This window comes from Rhincodon typus, chromosome 44 (genome assembly GCF_021869965.1).
Source record: "Rhincodon typus isolate 14 chromosome 44, sRhiTyp1.1, whole genome shotgun sequence".
NCBI lineage: Eukaryota > Metazoa > Chordata > Chondrichthyes > Orectolobiformes > Rhincodontidae > Rhincodon > Rhincodon typus.
The window spans coordinates 869,866-887,679 of record NC_063375.1 but is presented as its reverse complement, the minus strand read 5'-3'; the positions used below and the strand labels follow the sequence as shown (position 1 = coordinate 887,679).

The 17,814-nt window shown below is 50.9% G+C and overlaps 1 protein-coding gene across 6 annotated transcripts in view; it reads left to right on the top strand.

Moving 5' to 3' along the window:
• The window catches only part of LOC109920397 (serine/threonine-protein kinase WNK3-like), a 75,237-nt gene that overhangs the window by 34,477 nt on the left and 22,946 nt on the right, over positions 1 to 17,814 (top strand). For all 6 annotated transcript variants that reach the window (XM_048619830.1, XM_048619828.1, XM_020520432.2 and 3 more), the window contains 10 exons: positions 2,890 to 3,110; positions 4,457 to 4,614; positions 6,130 to 6,218; positions 8,238 to 8,457; positions 10,317 to 10,581; positions 11,529 to 11,740; positions 12,297 to 12,361; positions 12,835 to 12,985; positions 15,358 to 15,474; positions 16,247 to 16,417. In XM_048619830.1, coding sequence (XP_048475787.1) covers positions 2,890 to 3,110; positions 4,457 to 4,614; positions 6,130 to 6,218; positions 8,238 to 8,457; positions 10,317 to 10,581; positions 11,529 to 11,740; positions 12,297 to 12,361; positions 12,835 to 12,985; positions 15,358 to 15,474; positions 16,247 to 16,417 — 1,669 coding nt within the window. The remainder of the gene's footprint in view (positions 1 to 2,889; positions 3,111 to 4,456; positions 4,615 to 6,129; positions 6,219 to 8,237; positions 8,458 to 10,316; positions 10,582 to 11,528; positions 11,741 to 12,296; positions 12,362 to 12,834; positions 12,986 to 15,357; positions 15,475 to 16,246; positions 16,418 to 17,814) is intronic.

The following is a 17,814-nucleotide window of genomic DNA, read 5'->3' as shown; positions in this document are numbered from 1 at the left end:
GGGATGTGCGGGTTAGGGTGGATTGGCCGTGCTAGATTGCCACGTACTGTTCATGGATGGCCGGGCTGGGTGTATTGGCCGTGTTAAATTGCCCCATATTGTTCAAGGATGTGCAGGTTAGGTGGATTAGCCATGGGAAATGCAGGGTTACACGGATAGGGTGGGACTGGTGCGATCTTCTCCAGAGGGCCAGTGTGGACTCAATGGGCCAAATGGCCTGGTTCCGCACTATAATTGTCATCACAGTTGGGCCTCCCTGAGGCGAGCTCCGGACTCCAACTTGTATGAATTATGTTTAAATTCCGCTTTGGTATGAATTGATCCTTTCCAGGCGCTGGGGCTGTCTGGAATATTAATCCAGTGACACTGACATGATATATAAGTATATATAGAGAGAGAGAGATGGGGATGTTTAATGAGTTCCAATCTATTGTGAAACTTCTGTATGAACAGACGTGTTCCCAGCTTTCAGTTTCCTTCCGACGCATAATTTGGGAGCCTCAGCACTATCATCTTCACTCAGTTTCAAGTTTATGAATCACAGTTGCGAAATTTATGTGAGTTTTATTGCAACAGATGTGTTATTTTTTCCCCTCTCTCAAAACAAACAAAAATTCATGGTATTGCAGTCCACTATCTGACGAAATCTGCAACTTTCTTCCGGCCTTTGGAGATAAGGCTGTAGATAACTAGTGATGGGTGTAAATCACATGTTGGCAGGCAAACAAGTATTTGAAAACATGCTTGAAAAATCCAGTAATCTCGGTGCAGCTATCTCGCAAGGGTGATTTTAAGGATTGGTGTTCACTTGTCAGACTTCAGGCTGCAAGCCAGAAATAGCTGTTGACTTGGCATCACATTTTGCTTTAATCTGCTACTGCCTGGAAAGTCTAGTGCCTGCTTTTTATTTCTAGTGGAGGGGGATGTGAGAAAGAGAGGAGTGGGGTGGGGGAGTAAGTGCGGTGGGAGAACAGTGTCCCAGTCAGAGGTCCGTTTGAGTTTGGATGCCCTTGTAAATGCTCAGGAGTGAGCTGCCTCCATCTGCCTTGCGTGTCTGTCAATGGATATAGCTCTCGTGGTCTCATTTACACCTTTATCCCGAGCCTGCTCCCCCCCACCCCACCCCAACCACCACCCCAAAGCGAAAAGTTCGATGCATAGGCACTGGCTGGGATTTTGTAATGTCTCACTTGTGACCGAGCCTGCGCTTAATTTCGGGAGTCTACTCAAAGATTGCATACCAGAATGGTGCCCCACAGAAGTAGCCAAATGCGGCCTGTGGTATGCATAGACTGGGTTTCTCCAATAATATCAGTCCTTCTGTCGCTGCCACAATGTCGCATTCCCGGAGCTCCTTCCCTGACAGTGCTGTGAGTGTCCGCACACAGCGTGGATTACAACAGTCTGCAAGAACATTACAAAATAGGAGCTGGCATTGGTCACTTGGCCCCTCAAGCTTACCCTGCCACTCAACAAGATCATGACTCATCTACCCTTAACTCCTCTTTCATGCCTGCAGTCCCTCAGCCTTCCTACTCATTTGCACTTACTCAAACCAAGACGACCAAATCCTTTCTGTCCCATTCCAAGTTCCTCTCCAACCTGTAGGAGATGCACTGTACCTTGGTGACAGGTCAGTAACACAGCCTTCGGGTCATTCTGACTCTCTCTGCTGCAGAGAACAGTATCTATTCCACCCACTAACCGTGTTATCTCCTTAATTACTACTACATTTCTCTTTTCTCCTCACTACATGGTGCAGAAAGAGGCCATTCAGCCTATCCAGTTGGCACTAACCCTCCAAAGAGCATCCCACCCTATCCCTGTGGTACTGCAGTTACCACGGCCAATCCCCGCTAACCTGCACATCCCTGGACACTATGGGACAATTTAGCATGGCCAATTCACCCTAACCTGCGCATCCCAGGACACTACGGGACAATTTAGCACGGCCAATCCACCCTAACCTGCACATCCCTGGGCACTACGGGACAATTTAGCACGGCCAATTCACCCTACCCTACACATCTTTGGTCTATGGGACGAAACCAGAGACCCAGGTGGACACGGGGAGAACGTGCAAACTCCACACAGAGCATCGCCTGAAGCTGGAATCAAACATGGGTCCCTGGTGCCTTGAGGCAGCAGTGCTAACCACTGTGCAGCATGTGAATAGCACTCTGGACCACAGTGGGGTTCATTCACTCTTCCTCTTTCCAGACTGTCCACCATCATCACCACCACCACCACCACCACCTCAAAGATGAGTGGGAATGGTAAACAAATGGCAATGTGCACATCCTGTGAACAGATTTAGAACAGTGTCCCCGACTGGTGATTGGCTGTCATGGCACTGGACACCTCTAACTCTGAACTCCTGTCCAATGTCCCAGTGTCCTTCTCTGCTCCACAGGGAGCAATTGCAACCCGAAGCGAAAATGTTTCTAGCAGCAGGTAATCAGAGGGCCGCAACTTTAAGATCAAGAGAGCAAAGAACCAGACGGAAATGGATGGGGAAGCATTCATTTTTGAGCAGTTGAGATCTACAATGCCTTGCCTGAAAGAGCAGTAGGGCAGTATTCAACAGGAACTTTGTAAAAGTAGGGGGGCAGTCTGACAAAACGTGTGGGGGGAAAAAAATCAACTGCAGCAGAATCGGGAAAGATCTGGGTAGTGTGGCTCATTGCATGGCTCCTTCAAAGAGCCGGCATTGGAACAATGGGCCGAATAGCCTTCAACCTGTTGATCCTGACGCACACTCGGCTTTGCTCGTGCGCAGGGAAAGGCACATTCACAGATAGATGGACGGGTGGGTTATGGGCTGGTCCGGCCATGTGCCTTCTGACTGATGTGATCTGTCTCCTCCTCCTCCTCCTCCTCCTCCTCAAGATACTTGAAGCGGTTCAAGGTGATGAAGCCAAAGGTGTTGCGGAGCTGGTGCCGGCAGATCCTGAAGGGTTTGCACTTCCTCCATACCCGCACGCCGCCCATTGTCCATCGGGATCTGAAGTGCGACAATATCTTCATCACCGGACCCACCGGATCAGTTAAGATTGGCGATCTGGGCCTCGCTACCTTAATGCGCACGTCCTTTGCCAAAAGTGTTATCGGTAATTTTTGCTTTCCGTCTTTTATCGCTTCAAGCTGCCCCCAGTTGTAATCGATACTGTTACGGACATAGTTGGGTGTGTGCTCAAACATAATAGTCACCCACTGGCCAAAGGGAAGAGATGCTGTTGTAACAGGGAGCACGGTAGCCAGTATGAAAGTGGAGTCGCAGGTAGACAGGGTAGTGAAGGTATGCTTGCCTTTATTGGTCAGTGGGTTGAGTATAGGAGTTGAGAGGTCATGTTGCGACTGTACAGGATGTTGGTTAGGCCACTTTTGAAATGCTGTGTTCAGTTCTGGTCTCCCTGCTATAGGAAGAATGTTGCTAAACTTGAAAGGGTTCAGAAAAGATTTACATGGATGTTGTGGGGATTGGAGGGTTTGAGCTATAGAGAAAGGCTGAATAGGCTGGGGCTATTTTCCCTGGAGCATTGGAGGCTGAGCGGTGACCTTACAGAAGTTTATAAAATCTTGAGGGGCATGGATAGGATCAATAGTCAAGGTCCTTTCCCTGATGTAGGGGAGTCCTAAACTAGAGGGTATAGGTTTAAGGTGAAAGGGGAAAAATTTAAAAGGGACCTAAGGGGCAACTCTTTCATACAGAGGGTGGTGCGTGTATGGAATGAGCTGCCAGAAGAAGCGGTGGAGGTGGGTACATTTACAACATTTAAAAGGCATCTGGATGGGTAAATGAGTAGGAAGGGTTTAAGAGGGATGTGGACCAATGGTGGCAAATGGAACTAGATTAATTTAGGATATCTAGTTAGCATGGACAAGTGGATGAAGGGGTCTGTTTCCGTGCTGTACAACTCTATGACTTTATGTGCTCGGCAAGCTTCCCAAGATCAGCCATCTGCTTTCAGTGATGTTGCCCAAGGGATGAATGGCAGTGCGGGGAGAAGAGCTGCTCCTCTTCAAACTAGTGCCATGGGTTTATTCCTCCTGAGGGGACAGACTGGGGGAGCTGAAACAGAAATGGCTGGTAAAGCTCTGCAGGTCTGGTGGCATGTGTGGAGAGTTGATGTTTCGGAGTCCGGCGACCCTAATTCACACTGGACTTCTGACCGTCTTGGTCTGAGAGAGGGCCACTTCCAGTTGTGCAGCGCTCCCTTGTTACAGAATTAGATGGGTTGGCCCGGTTTCCACACTCGGGCCTCCTTACTGACCGCGCTATCCTCCACAGCCTGGCCTAAGTTGCTGGCCCATGGTTCTGGGACTCCCTGGTCCTTAGCTGCTTCCTCACTTAGTCAGAGTGAAGGTACATGTTGCAGGGACACGGGGAGAGGCGGGTAACAGTGGGCTGTCAGTTTCCTTTGCAGCTCACCTGTTGCCGGTTTATCCCCCACAGGCACTCCAGAGTTCATGGCCCCGGAGATGTACGAGGAACACTATGATGAGTCGGTTGACGTTTACGCCTTTGGAATGTGCATGCTGGAGATGGCTACCTCTGAATACCCTTACTCAGAGTGTCAGAACCCTGCCCAGATCTATCGCAAAGTCACCAGCGTGAGTGTGCTCGCTCTGTTTCTGCGCCTTCTCTGTTTCCGTGACCCCCCCCAGCAGCACAAGGTGTGCTCTCCAGGAGATCCCACCTCTTGATGGGCTGGTGGCTCCTCAGCGGTCAGTGGGGAGAGGAAACCACTGTTATGGATCAGACCACACCCCCTCCAAATATTTCAGGAAGATGGCCTAGACCCTAATGTTTTCTTATTTTATGGGGAGATGGAAAGTGCTATGTTCTAGATGCAATGCGACTGGTCACACTACGCGACATTAAGCAAAGCACAATTTAATTTAAACACTATACTTAAAATGCAAACAAAAGAAAAAGGAATTTAGACTAACTTAACTACTGGAAAACTTAACCGAATAATAGATTCCGTAACTATTACTAATGAACAGTTCCAATGTAGTAAAATCCCATGAACACACCCCTTGGCAAAAAGGCAAATTCAGACACAGATTCTTACATGCAGTTCTCCAATCCAGGAGGAGAAAATTCAGAGAGAATAGCAGCTAGGAGACATTCACTGAAGCTTCTGACTCTTTTGAGACCCCAAAGGCTTCTTATGCTACTGAAAAAAATCAAAACTCAGAAATCCTGATCTGTGAGAGCTAGCCACACCCATTCAGGCTGTTTAAAAAAACCCAAGGCATCCCAAGCTAGTGGTTCTGGTATACTGCTTAGCGCCTCTGCCTTACAACGTCTCTCCAAACAAAAAAACCAGAACAAAATAACTTGTTAAAATCTCACCACGGCTTGGCTTAAGGAGCCGCCATTTCCTTCCCATCGCTTTGTTTTCACATCCCTTTGAGACGCTGAAGTTGAGCTGACATTGGGATTTTCCACAGTGCGCTCTTGAAACGATGGTGGTGAAACTGTACCCGGGGTGGAGGGGCAAACTCCGTGTCGCTCAGAGTGAGTACAGTCTGCAAATTGTCTAAAATAAGGGGAGAGGTCTCCCATTTAAGGTGGCGTGAGGGAGATATTTTCCCTCTGAGGGTGGCAGTTCTGGAGTTGTCTCCCTCAGAGCAGCAGGGTCCTCATCATTAAATATATTCAGGGGCGAGGTAGACGGATTCTGGACAGTCTGTTTGTACCGGGCACGACATTAGAGTCAAGACTGAGTGTCACTTCCCTGCTCCTCCCTGATAACCCTGAGCGTTCTTTGCTTTCATGTAACCCCGTTCTTCGGGTGCCAGAGAGCGGGCTGAATGGGCAACTCCTGCTCTGAATTCAGCCGTTCCCACTGCAAGTGAGAGGCTGCCATTCAGCTCTTGCGGGGCAGGAGCTGCTGCTGCAGGGGATAGCACCTTTTACTAAATCTATCACCGCCAGTGCGCTCAAGGGACTGACTGGATCCCCGATGTGCCCTCTGCTCGTGATTCAGCTTGTTGGAGTGTCTTTTGTTTTGTTTCCTCCGAGTGTTGAGGAGTAGGTCGGGGGTACGGGGTAAGACTTTGTTGAATGCCGATGTGCCCTCTTGTTCACCTGGTTTGGTGTGTCCTGTCCTTCCCCAGGGCATCAAGCCGGCAAGCTTCAGCAAAGTCAGTGACCCCGAAATCAAAGAAATTATCGAAGGATGTATCCAGCAGAACAAGACGGAAAGGTAGGTGTGCACAGTACCCTTCACCTCCCCCACCTTTCCTGCCCCCCTCACCCTCCCTCCTCACCAACCCCCCCCCCCCACCCCACCTTCCTTACCTTTCCCCCCTTCTCCAATTTGCTAACTAAATGGCAGGATTGGGTGACCAGAAGCCTTGTGCCTGGTTGATTTAGCAGTGCCTGTTCTGTCTCTTGTTCTGTTGCTTGCTCCCCACCCGTCCCGGTGGAGATGGCACCAGCTGGTTTCTGATGGTGCCAGAGAAGAAGAGAAAAAGAAAGCGCTCCGTTTTGTTTTAACCTGGATCTCAGCACCTCACTGCCTGCAGTCCCCTCAACTGCAGAATGTGAGGGGCTGGAGGGTCAAGGTGGCCGAGATGACACAACCCCCCATCAGATTGTTATGATCCCAGCTGATGTCAGTACCCGACATGTCAGATCCCACAAGATCTGTTGAAAACGGTAGAGGCTCACTTTTGCAAGAGGCTGCTAGTGTACTTCTAACACACAGTACAATCCATTAATTGAGAAAGGAAACACAGTGAGCTACATTACCCAAGTCATAGAACATAGAACATTACAGCGCAGTACAGGCCCTTCTGCCCTCGATGTTGCGCCGACCTGTGAAACCAATCTGAAGCCCATCTAACCTACACTATTCTGTTATCATCCATATGTTTATCCAATGACCATTTAAATGCCCTTAAAGTTGGCGAGTCTACTACTTTTGCAGGCAGGGCATTCCACGCCCTTACTACTCTCTGAGTAAAGAACCTACCTCTGACATCTGTCCTATGTCTATCACCCCTCGATTTAAAGCTATGTCCCCTCGTGCTAGCCATCACCATCCGAGGAAAAAGGCTCCCACTGTCCACCCTATCTAATCCTCTGATCATCTTGTATGTCTCTATCAAGTCACCTCTTAACGTTCTTCTCTCTAATGAAAACAGCCTCAAGTCCCTCAGCCTTTCCTCATAAGACCTTCCCTCCATACCAGGCAACATCCTGGTAAATCTCCTCTGCACCCTTTCCAATGCTTCCACATCCTTCCTATAATGCGGTGATCAGAACTGTACGCAATACTCCAAGTGCGGCCGCACCAGAGTTTTGTACGGCTGCAACGTGACCTCATGGCTCCGAAACTCAATCCCTCTACCAATAAAACCTAACACACCGTACACCGCCTTAACAACGCTATCAACCTGGGTGGCAACTTTCAGTGATCTATGCACATGGACACCGAGATCTCTCTGCTCATCCACACTACCAAGAATCTTACCATTAGCCCAGTACTCTGTATTCCTGTTACTCCTTCCAAAGTGAATCACCTCACACTTTTCCGCATTAAACTCCATTTGCCACCTCTCAGCCCAGCTCTGCAGCTTATCTATGTCCCTCTGTAACCTGCAACATCCTTCCGCACTATCCACAACTCCACCGACTTTGGTGTCATCCGCAAATTTACTAACCCATCCTTCTACACCCTCATCCAGGTCATTTATAAAAATGACAAACAGCAGTGGCCCCAAAACAGATCCTTGCGGTATACCACTAGTAACTGAACTCCAGGATGAACATTTCCCATCAACCACCACCCTCTGTCTTCCTACAGCTAGCCAATTTCTGATCCAAACCGCTAAATCACCCTCAATCCCATGCCTCCGTATTTTCTGCAATAGCAGAAGTCAGGTGAAGGTTTGTCACGCTGCAGTTCTGTCCTCCCTCCGGTTGGTGGCGCTACCCACCATGGGAAGAGAGGCATTTCCCTGCTTCAGATGTCAGTGTGGGGTATTGAGATTGAGAAAGAGTAAAGTTTGAAGGGGAGTAATTTAGAGACGGAGCCCTTGAGTTCGCAGTTGAGCTGCGTTTGCCCAAGGAGCGAGAGATGAAGCTTGAACTAATTTTCGGGCAAGAGAGTAGACGACAGGTGGCAAAGTGGAGTTGGAGCCCCGGGGTCAGGAAGGATGGAGGCAGCTCGATGAGCTTCCTTCTGGTCCTGATGTTCCTGTGTTCTCCCCTCCCACAGGCTGGCCATCAAAGACCTGCTGAGCTACGCCTTCTTTGCCGAGGACACCGGCCTGCGGATTGAGCTGGCCAAGGAGGATAGTGGGCAGGACACCTCGCTGGCGCTGCGGATCTGGGTGGAGGACCCCAAGAAGCTGAAGGGCAAGCACAAGGATAACGAGGCCATTGAGTTCAGCTTCGACCTGGAGCGGGACACCCCTGAGGAGGTGGCACAGGAAATGGCGAGTGTTTAATGGAGCCCCAACCCCCTCTCCTGTGCATGTCGTATCTGTGACTCTGTGCCCCTCTCCTCCTCTGCAGCCTGTGCTGTTTTCCGAACTAATGTGAACAAAATAACAAAAACCAGCCTCCTGGCTGCAAAGGCTGGCTTGTACATGGGTGTACTGAGTTCTGAATGCACTTGAGACAGAAGGTTTGGTTTTTTCTTTAGGGAAGGCTCAATGGGGAAGAGGCAGTATCTGGAGATGGAACAGAGTTGGCCATGACGACACAGAATCTGTTGGTCTTCAGCTCCTATGGGGTAGATCACCAATGTGTCTAACACAGTCACAGAATCATTCAGTTCAGAAACAGACCTTCTGGTCCAACTACTTCACGCCCATCATAATCCCAAACTAAACCACTCCCGTGTGCCTGCGTTTGGCCCGTATCCCTCCAGACCTTTCCTATTCATGTACTTATCCAAATCTCTTTAAATGTTGTAACTGTACTTGCATCCACCACTTTCTCTGGCAGTTCATTCCACACACGAGCCACATTGTGTGAAAAGTTGCCCCTCATATCTTTAAGTCTTTTTCCTCTCACCTTAAAAATATGCCCCCTACCCTGGGAAAAAGACCGTTGCCATTCACTTTATCTATGTCCTGCATGATTATATAAACCTCTATAAAGTTACTCCCTCAACCTCCTATGCTCCAGTGAAAAAAAAGTCCCAGCCTCTCCTTATAACTCAAACCCTCCATTCCCGGCAAGATCCTGATAGATCTTTTCTGAATCCTTTCCAGTTTAATAATATCTTTCCTACAGCAGGGTGACCTAGAACTGTACACAGTATTCCAGAAGAGGCCTCAGTCTTAAATTAAATCTCCAGTGCTCGCCAGAGAAGAAAGATACATAGAGTAACCAGAGTTTGAGAAAATTCCCCATATCTGTTGTAACCCCCTTATTTTTAAGCTGTATCCCCTAATACAAGACTGTCCTACAAGGGGAAGCATCCATCCAGTCAGGTCCCTGGCTGCGGATAAAGTGGTCAAGAAGGTATTTGGGATACTTGCCTTTATTAGCTGAGGGACAGAGTTTAAGAGCAGTGGGGGGGTTATGTTGTAACTGTATAAAATGGCAGGTAGGTCACTGCTGGAGTATTGTGTACAGTTCTGGTCGCCCTAATCTAGGAAAGATATTATTAAACTGAAGAGGGTTCAGAAAAGATTTGACAGGGTGTTGCTGGGAATGGCGGGTTTGAGATATAAAAATAGACTACCAAAGACTGGGACTATTGTCACTGGAACACACGAGGTTGAGGGTGACCTTATAGCAGTGTATAAAATCGTGAGGGGCATAGATAAGGTGAATGACCAGGGTCTTTTCCCTAGGGTGAGGGTATTTGGAATGAGTTGTCAGAGGAAGTGGTGAATGTAGGTACAGTTGCAACATTTAAAAGATGTTTGGATAAGTACATGAATAGGAAAGGAGGGATATGGACCAGGAGCAGGCAGGAGGGACTAGTTTAGTTTGGGATTATGTTCAGCACAGACTGGTTGGGCTGAAAGGTCTGTTTCCATGGTGTTTGACTCAATGACAGGGCAAAGCACTGAGTTGGACCCTTGACTGTGTCTGAGCCCCAGTTTCTGGCAGGTCTGTGTGGGTGAAGTTTTTCAATGGGGTTGCATTACCCTGTTTTTCTTTTACTCGGTGCCTACTTTGGTGACGGACATAGGAGAGCTACCCCAGCAAAAGACCATCCTGTGACAGGGGTGACGCGGAGGGGAGGGGGAATGGTTGGGAGGGCTTGCGTTTGTAGGCGAGGTGGGGTTTGGGGGTGCTGCAACACGCTAAAACGACTGACCCTTGACCTTTCCAGGTCAAGTCGGGGTTCTTCCACGAGAACGACTCCAAGCTACTGTCCAAGTCCATCCGAGACCGGGTCTCATTTATCAAGAGGAAGCGGCAGAGGACGCAGCAGATGAGGGAGGTGGAGGAGCGCCGTGAGCAGGAGGGGCAGGAGAGGCTGCGGTCCCAGATGGAGCAGTCCACCACCGGCTGGCAGCCCAGCCTGCCGGAGTCTGAGGATCCTGAGGTCGACCAACACGCGCAGCAGAGCAAGCTGCTGAAGGGCACCACCTCACGTAAGCCTGCAACAGTTTACTTCCTCCTTCAACTCTTACCTGCACACACCCACCACCCCGCCCCCCCCCAACCCACTCTCAAAGGGCGATAGCAGTGTCATTGGCAAGGCCAGCACTTGAATTGCTCCTAGTATGGAGTCTTCCACTGGTACCGTTGCACTGTGGCATGTAAGAGCCAACCACATTGCAGTGGATCTGAGCAGGTCAGGTCGGCAGGTTCCCATCCCCGAAGTAAGTGACTGATACGATGGCTCAGTGGTCAACACTGCTGCCTCACAGCGCCAGAGATCCAGGTTCGATTCCGGCCTGGGGCGCCTGTCTGTGTGGAGGTTACATGTTCTCCCCGTATCTGTGTGGGTTTCCTCCGAGTGCTCCAGTTTCTCCCCATAGTTGGGGGTGGATTGGCCACACTAAATTGCCCCATAGTGCCCAGGGATGTGCAGGTTAGGGTGGATTGGCCGTGCTAAATTGCCCCGTAGTGCCCAGAGTTGTACAGGTTAGGGTGGATTAGCCATGGGCAGTGCAGGGTTACAGGGATAGAGTGGGAGCCTGGGTCTGGGTGGGATGTTCTTCAAAGGGTCAGTGCAGACTTGATAGGCCAAATGGCCTGTGTCCATGCTAGGGAGTCTATGAAAGAAGAACATCAGTGATTCAGTTTGGAACACCTTACTGCGAACATGACTGATGTGTCATCAGTTGAAGTTGTATCACTCATTACTGTTAAAATCTGAGAGATTGGCTAAGAATCTTTCAAAAGTATTCAGGGATGTGGGACGGATGTGGTTGCAGGTCGTTCAGTCGGGCTACGCCCTCAGTAAAAGCCCCTCTAGCCTCGGTACGTGTGGTCTGCTGCGTCGGTGAAGATTGTGGACCGAAGCTCGCTCTCTCTGATTAATGCTCGCTTTCTTTTCCTCTCTCCGTTAACCGCCTCCCCCCGACTTTCCCAGTGGACGCCGTAGCTGACAGCAGCCTGGGGCCCGCAGCCTGTTCCGACTCGCGGGCAGGAGCTGTGGGGCACGCCATGGTCTCCGAGGAAAACCTGGGCCCGCTGCACCTGTCCTCGGGCTCGAGTGTGGAATCTCATCCCCCGTCTGTGAGCCTCCAGCCGTCTCAGCAGCAGCAGCAGGTGGTGGTGGGCAGCTACCCGCAATCCATCGTGGTAAGAACTCCACACTTCCCTGACTGAGGAGTGCAGGCGGCTTCCTCAACATACCCCGGCTTAATTCCTGGGGTGTGTCTTGCCGCCTGGGTCACCCGAGACTCTCTGATGGAGGTGCCGAACTTTGTGGATCATCTACTCCAGCATTTGAGGGGGGTGCTATTGGGTTGGTGATGTCATGGCATCTCCTCACCCCCTCCCACCTGGGGCAGCATCCTCCCCATGCCATTCTTCCCTTTGGTGAGCCCAGCATTTGTAATTGCCCCTCGAACTGGGCGAGAGTGGTCTCACTGGGCCATTTGAGAGGATGGTTAAAGAGCCAGCCGTGGGTTCTGGTGAGCTGTGTAGGTCAGACTGGGTAAGAACGGGGCAGATTTCCGTCCCACGAGAATGAGAGCGAACTCCGGACTTTCCGACAAATTGATGCCGGCTATCCCGGTCGTCGTTGCCAAGACTAGCTGTCGATTCCTGCTTCTATTCATTAACTTTAAATTCCACCAGGGGCTTGTGAATAATTCATTCATTCATTCATTCACCCTCTTGCTCTCCCTTGCAGCCCGCCCCGCACCAGGTGAACCCTGAGCCGCAGCGACCGGCGAGACACGTGCAGGATCCTCTCGGGTAGGGACTGCTATCGACAGTCACACATGTCGTCACCCCGATATTCCCCCCCCCACCAAACTCGGCGCAAGTCCTTCGGCTCCACTTTGTGGTCGGGGGTGGTGGTGGAGGGGAGTATGCTGCTGCTGTGGGCAAAGACTTGCATGGCTTCTCAAACAGTGGCTGGGGTCGCGAGACAAGATTTCGGAGGGTGAGGGGGTGGGAGAGGCACGCTCTACATTCCAAGTGTCGCGTTCCAGCAGCATCGCCCCCCTCCACTGCTGCCGCCTTTCCGAGCCCTGGAGGTTCCATCGAGTTACGCTCACTGGGAAGAGAGGACTTGTCTGAATGCCTTTCACACACGCGTGGCAGCCAATTCGCATGCTGCTAGCCCCTACGGTTGGCGGTAGCCGGATGTTTGCCGTCTCTGGCAGGCCTGTACACAGAGCATTTTTATATTTTGTTTCTTTTTGCTGGGTTCTGTTTCTCCTCAGCGGGACCCCTGACGCTGTGAAGGAGGGGTCCAACGGCAGCGAGCCGGCGAACGGGAAGCCAGAGAAAGCTCAGAAGCCCCCGCTGCGGAGGACGTCGTGCACTCGGGACCGTCTGGACAGGTCCACCAAGTTCCAACTGACTGTCCTGCAGGTAATCCCAGGGTGGCTGAGGGAGGGAGAGATGTTGGATTGGATTCAGGACCTTCAGGTCTGTCGCACCGTCCCTGTGAAATTGTGACTGACCAGTGTCACAACTCTGTCTGCCCGCCCTGACCCTAGTTCCCTTTTTATACCCCGGCCACCACCATGAAAAGAAAGCAGAACCGGTTGCCAGAGTTGGAGGGTTTGAGCGATAGGGAGAGGCTGACTAGGCTGGGGCTATTGTCCTTGGAGAGTCGGAGCGTGAGGGGTGACTTCCATAGAAGTTTATAAAATCTTGAGGGGCACGGATAGAGTAAATAGACAAGGACATTTTCCCCAGGGTAGCGAAGTCCAGAAATAGAGGAGATGAGGTTTAAGGTGACAGAGGGGGGAAGACATAAAAGGGACCTAAAGGACAACTTGGTGCGTGTACGGAATGAGCTGCCAGATGAAGTGGTGGAGGCTGGCACAATTACAACATTTAAAAGGCATCTGGACGGGTACATGCGTAGGAAGGGTTTAGAGGGATATGGGCCAAATGCTGGCAAATGGGACTAGATTAATTTAGGATACCTTGCTAGCATGGATGGGTTGGACCGAAGGGTCTGTTTCTGTGCTATATGACTCTATGTCTTGGGTGCAGGAGGAGCCCATTTGGTCCATGTGGGCCAGACTGTCTAAGGATGTCCAACTTCTTTCCCAGATTAGTGATGAAATCTTGACTCCAGTGGCCCACCCTGAGTTCACATACCCTTCTGTCTGCTACTGTCAGAGAGGGAGGAGGCTGTTCAGCCCCTCGAGCCTGCCCTGCCGTTTGATGAGGTTGCGGCTAGTCCACGTGCGGTTCGGCTCCACTGTCCTGTTTGTTGCCCCAACTCTGCCCATGATCAATAATCACAGCCCCCACGGCTGCCCAGAGGGGAGGGAGGATCCCACAGACTTGCCACCCTCTGAAGGAAGACGTACCTACTTATCTATGTCTTGGATGGAGACCCCCTGATTCTGAGACACTGACAGTACTCCTCCACCCCCCCTCCCACCACCATTGTTCTAGGCTGTTGTCCCTCCACCCTGAGGGACAAGCATCCTCTCGGCTTCCACTCTATCAAACTTTCCTCTGTCTCTCGATCGGTAACCCTCCCATTCTTCTAAATGCCAATGGGGACATACCCAACCTGCTCATCCTCTACTCGTAACTGCCTTAACTTTAAACGATGTGGTGAGCTGGATTCAGGAGGTTTTTATTCTGTGCGACAGTGGATGTATTACATAGAATCATACAGCACAGAAACAGACCCTTTGGTCCAACCAGTCCGTGCTGACCATGTTCCCAAACTAAACTAGTCCCACCTACCTGTGCTTGGCCCATATCCCTCCAAACCTTTCCTCTCCATGTACTTTGCCAAATGTCTTTTAAAGGGTGTAATTGCGCCCAGATCCACCACTTCCCCTGGAACTTGGTTCCACACACGAACCACTCTCTGCGTAAAATTAAATTGCCCCTCATGTCATTTTTAAATCTCTCTCTTCTTACCTTAAAATGTGCCCGCTAGTCTTGAAATCTCCCACCCTAGGGAAAAGACACCTACCATTAAAGCTACCTATACCCCTCATGATTTTATAAACCTCCGTAAGGTCACTCTCAACCTCCTAGGCTCCAGTGAAAAACGTCCCAGTGTACCCAGCCTTTCTTTATAACTCAAACCTTCCAGACCAGGCAACATCCTGGTAAATTCAGTGCAGAAGGAGCCAGCCTCAAGGGAAGCGGTTTCTCTTAATCGATGTGATCGATTCCTTTCGAGACTTCAATCAGTGCACTCTTGTCCTTTGATTCGTTGGTTCACCTCAGGCAGACACCTTAGGCTTTGTTGCCCCCCTCTCAGTAGTCAAAGTTGTGCAGAGGCTGGGCTTGTGTTGGTGGAACTCCAGATCTCCTCTCCTCTCCTCTCCTCTCCCCACCCCAATTCCCAACCCAAAACAATCCTCCTCTGCCCTCTTGTTACCATTTTCCCTTCCCCATCACTCTATCTGCAGTTGATGAACATTTGTCTCATGTCCCAGCGTTGTCCCTGTTTGCAACTCCCTATCTCTGTCACCCCCTCCAGCCCGTACACCCCCTCCCTATCTCCGTCACCCCCTCCAGCCCCCTACACCCCTGCCCTGTCTCTGTCACCACCTCTCTAACCTTCTATGAGCTGCATCCCGCCCAACCCCCCCACCCCCATGTGTCTGTCTGTCTGTTTAGCACTGGTCTCCTTACTGGTTGGAGCAGCAGTTAGCAGGGTGCATTCTGAGCAGGGTGGTGATACTCCTGGACGTGGGAAGGCAAAAGCCCTTTCTAACACACACTTACTCCTGCATTTCCCTGCACTGCTTCTGCAGGTTTCCAATGTGGGAGACAATATGGTGGAGTGTCAGCTCGAGACCCATAACAACAAAATGGTCACCTTCAAGTTCGATGTGGACGGCGATGATCCTGAAGACATAGCTATTTACATGGTGAGTGAGTGAGTGTGAAGCGGAAAGCATTGGTGGCTCTGTCTCAGTGCCTAGAAGCTGAGGCGACCTTTCACCTCTGACCACCAACACTCCCCACTTCCGAGGCTCGTGCACGGCACATGCATCGGTCAGTGCATTGGCCACGTGGCTTAGAGCAGACGTTGGTGTCCTTCTCTTTTTCGCTGCTGTCTTTAGCTGCTTCCATCCAGTGGCTGGATGGTTTTCTCACCAAATGTTCCACTGATTCTGCATACCTCTCCCCTCCCCTCACTCTCTCTTTCTATTCCTCTCTTTGCCACCCAGCCCCCAGCTCTCTCCATTTCTTCTGCCTCTCTCTCTTTCTTCAGCACCCTGACATTCTGTCTGTCTGTGGAAAGCACGTGCTCATCCTCCTCTCTCTCTCTCTCTCTTTTTCTTTCTGTCTCTCTCTCTCTCTCTCTCTCTTTCGCTTTTACTTTCTCTTTCCAACCATCCCCTCCAACTGTCTGTCTCGGTATCTCTTTTTGTGCGCTCTGTCTCGGTCTCTCTTGCTCTCCCTCCTCCTCATTCCTCCCTATGTGTTATCCCTCTGGCCCTCCCCCCGCCACTGCCTGCCCTTTCTAACCACTTGCCTGCCCTCTTATCTCCCCCGAACCACACAATTCTCCCATCTCCTGTCCCTGTCCTATCCCCATCCTGTACCCCTCAACGTCCTGCCTTGCCCCCAGTATTGAGAAGCCCCCTCCCTCTCCCCACGAGCGGCTGCTAACTGGCTCCCTGTTCCTTCCGCCAGGTGGAAAATAACTTCATGCTAGAAGTTCAGAAGCCGAAGTTCATCGAGGAAATGCGAGCTATCATTGCGAGTTCCCAGGAAATGCTGAGAAACTCGGTGGAGGGTGAGCGGGGTACGGATGTGGCTGCCCATTACCCCCCGGCCGACCTGGGTCAGTCCGACAGTGGGGCGGTAAGTCTGAGCACGTGGCGCGAGAGACCAGGAATGGAGCGGCATCGCTGAAATGCAAGATGGTGTGTTAGCGGGGGACTCGGAGAATGCTGAGGCTTCAGTGGCTGCCTCTACCAATGGGATCTCCTAGCGCCTCCCTCCGGAAGGTGCTGCATGTGCGGCTGAATAGGCCTCAGAGAGGGGTCTAAACCCCCCCCCGCCCCTCCAGAGAAGAGTGGAGAGAGTGAGAGAACACCTGTGTTTCTCTCCTGCACACTCTTGGGTCGGTTCATCTCCTCCTCAACTCCCCACCTCCCCCAAACAATAGCGACAACTAGAGTGCCAAGACCGGGCCCACATCCTCCGGCTTAGGCCTTCTGAAGATGCTGTGAACATGACATGCTGCTGCAGTGGGGGAGGGGGTTTTGCCCTGCCTGTTCTGGCCGCCCTCACCTCGCTGGGCTTTGCTAGAATGCTTCACGCCTGCTCACGCTTCTGAAATGGGCTAGAGTACCATCTATCTATCCTGCACCGTCACTCAGGGGAGAAAGTGCTGGATTCGACTGGACCATACCTGTTTTGTCCCTCAATCAATCAGTTTAGGGTGGCACGGTGGCTCAGTGGTTAGCACTGCTGCCTCACAGCGCCAGGGACCCAGATTCGATTCCGCCGTCAGCTGACTGTCTGTGTGGAGTTTGCACGTTCTCCCTGTGTCTCCCTACTCTGCCTAACCCTGAGCTGTCCCTGTCCTGGGAGTGTTTGATGGGGGGAAAAGTGTAGGGTTGCCTTTACTCTTGATTTAATCCCGTGTTGCCCTGTCTTGGAAGCCATAGTCACAGAGTCATACAGCACGAAGCAGACCCTTTGGTCCAACTTGTCTCTATCCACCAAATTTCCCAGGCTGAACTAGTCCTATTTGTCTGTGTTTGCCCCTATCCCTCTAAACCTTTCCTATTCATGTACCTGTCTAATTGCCTGTTTAAACATTGTAACTGTACCTGCATCTACCACTTCCTCTGGCAGTTCATTCTGCATACAAACCACCCTCTGCATGAAAAAGTTGTCCCTCAGGTCCCTTTGTTTTGAACCCCTTTCTACCTTAGGGAAAAGACCTCTGCTGTTCAAAACCGAAAGAACTGCGGATGCAGTAAATCAGGAACAAAAACGGAGTAGCTGGAAAAGTTCAGCAGGTCTGGCAGCATCTGTGAAGGAGAAAACAGTTAACGTTTCGGGTCCGGTGACCCTTCCTCAGAAATGATAGTGGCTGGGAAAACGTCAGTTTATATGCAGAAGATAGGGAGATGGGTGGGGTAGACAGTAAACGATAGGATAGAGCCCAAAGAGAGAGAGAGAGAGACTGTTAGACAGACAAAGGAGTTGCTAACCATCAGGCTGGGAGGGTGAATAGTTGTTAATGG